Source organism: Sinocyclocheilus rhinocerous, unplaced genomic scaffold, assembly GCF_001515625.1.
Source record: "Sinocyclocheilus rhinocerous isolate Xijiao unplaced genomic scaffold, SAMN03320098_v1.1 scaffold924, whole genome shotgun sequence".
NCBI classification, from domain to species: Eukaryota; Metazoa; Chordata; class Actinopteri; order Cypriniformes; family Cyprinidae; genus Sinocyclocheilus; species Sinocyclocheilus rhinocerous.
In genome coordinates, this window is record NW_015645128.1 from 304,431 (window position 1) to 306,908 (window position 2,478).

General features: G+C 38.7%; 1 protein-coding gene across 10 annotated transcripts in view; it reads right to left on the minus strand.

Moving 5' to 3' along the window:
- Positions 1-1,134, minus strand: part of LOC107705848 (protein PRRC1-like) — a 17,739-nt gene extending 16,605 nt beyond the window's left edge. Inside the window, exons 1-3 of one of the 10 annotated variants that reach the window (XM_016509343.1) lie at positions 1,061-1,108; positions 360-386; positions 42-150 (exon numbers count right to left, since the gene is read on the minus strand). In XM_016509343.1, coding sequence (XP_016364829.1) covers positions 42-114 — 73 coding nt within the window. In that variant the 5' untranslated portion in view covers positions 115-150; positions 360-386; positions 1,061-1,108. The other 9 variants (XM_016509350.1, XM_016509344.1, XM_016509351.1 and 6 more) reach the window with 9 other exon arrangements.
- Positions 1,135-2,478: the final 1,344 nt, after the last annotated feature.

The following is a 2,478-nucleotide window of genomic DNA, read 5'->3' on the forward strand; positions in this document are numbered from 1 at the left end:
TATGTGTGTGTGTGTGTGTGTGTGTGCGTGTGTGTGTGTACCGCTGGCAGCCGCTGTGGAGGAGGAGGAGAATGGAGGGGTGGCTGGCGGGGTGCTCTCTTCCATCATCATCATCACTCTGTCCTGCCGGTGATGAAGAACAGCAACACACTGGACAGATCAAACCACACACTCTTATTCTTCAGCTTAATACAGAAACACAATCTGTAGTTTATACACAAGCCCTGAAGCGGTCATAAATCCCCAGAAGACTTTTGCTGATAAATAAACAGGGACGTCCTGGTGCAGGTAACACACAATAACACACAATACACACTGTTCATGTTCTTACACTAGAGACACTGGAGCTGTGAACTTACCTGTTAAGATATATTTTCCTGAGAAGCCTTGTTTCAGGAAATACATATCAGAAGGAAGCACATTTAAGCATAAAACATTAAAAAAAATACATGCCAATGTCAGAGGGAAAACAATATTTTTCCTTAAGTGAGTTTTGCAAAAACTGAAAATATTTTTTTTTCCAGAAAACAAGACTTAATATCTTCCATTATTTTGTTTTAAACATGTTTAGGTGTTTTTACTGTAGAACAAGAGAATGATTTCTGCAGTCACATGAGATGATTGTTCAGTTCACTGCAGTCAGACTGTCAGGACACATGCATATCTTACCAATATTGATCAAATGTTCCTAATACGAATTCTCTTACGAATAAAACTCTGAAAGTGATGTATAAGTTTGCAGTGTGTTCTGTGGCTATGACTGTGTTTAGAATGGACACGCTGAACGGTTTTACGGCAGCGATGTGATAAACTCATAACTTACTGATCACCGATCGATCGATCAGTCTTATCGATTATTCCCGTCAAAACACACACCTCCGGAGAGCGAACTACACTAACGTTACACACATTTCACTTCGACTCTCAGAGATAATAGAGACCTAATTCGCGCTGATATTTCGCTTCAGGCTAGCAGCGCTATTTAACGGAGTTTCTACACGATCCTAACTAAGAACGAATCATAAATCATAAATCATAAACCAAGTATCACACGACGTACCTGCCGCGATCGAACTGAGCGAACACAGAGGAGCACGGCCGCGCGCTGATGACGTCACGCAGCGCCACGTCTGACGCGAAACAGTGACGTCACTTTCCTTCAAATAATTCGGAAGGTACTTAGCAGTCGTAGGAACACACCAGACAAGGCTTGTTTGAGGTGCACTTCGTCTCGCCTGAGATGTAGGCGGCTGCAGTGAGGCGAGGAGTGAAATAAGCGCAGTCAAGACGGACAGTTCTGACCTCTCGAAGACAGATATCGCGTTATTCTCACTCATGCACTGTGTTGCTGATAAACATGACATAATTTCAGTTCTGTTGCCTTTATATGAAAATAAATATGATGAACAAGACACTCCTAAAGTGCTTGCTATTTACTTCCATACGAAAGGTGCATTTATCATCCATTTTTACTTTAATACAAACGTATTTTAGATTTTTATAGAAATATGACAATCACATATCACACAGAGATCGCACTGTCATAGTGTTTGGGAATAGTCGTGCATAATTTAAATACATAATCACGTGAAATCAGATAAAAAATAAAACATTTTAACCTCTTAAGACCCCGCGGCCTCATATGAGGACATTATATTTTGGTGTATTTCTCTGAGACTATACATGCCACAGTTTTTCTGGATGTCCTGTACAGAGCACATTCAGGGCTTTTCAGAGACACTAATGTTTGGATGTTTCACTGTTACCACTCCCTCTCCTTGGTCTTCAAATATGTCTGATATTAATTTAGTGACACTCTTATGGAAATATGATAATATTTTGTAATTATCATTTAAATCTGACTACTTTTTAAACTGTGTGTCATAAATCAACATCTCAGGAAAATGTTATGGGGTTTCAAATCAAAATATGACTTTCGGTTACGAAACAGGACGTTGATACATGTCCTCATATGAGGACACCGGGACTAAAAGCATGTTTCTTACGCATTTTGGGAGACATAAATGAACAGGGAAAGAAATTATATTTCTGTATTCTATGAAATATTATATGTTATTATGAAAATCTTGTCAATTATTACTCCCATATTACACTTCTTTTTTCATTACATGTTGCCCCAAAAACACATTAATATACTAATTAGATTTAGTTAGTTAAAAGAGAACGCAGCATCACGGTTGACTGAACCAATGCAATGAGCATTAACGGGGTCATATGATGTTGCTAAAAATAACATTATTTTGTGTATTTGGTGTAATGAAATGTGTTTATGCGGTTTAAGGTTAAAAAAAAACATTATTTTCCACATACTGTACATTATTGTTTCTCCCTTCCTTTCTGAAACGCCTCGATTTTTACAAAGCTCATCGTTCTGAAAAGCGAGGTGTGCTCTGATTGGCCAGCTATCCAGTGCGTTATGATTGGCCGAATACCTCAAGCATGTGACGGAAATGTTAC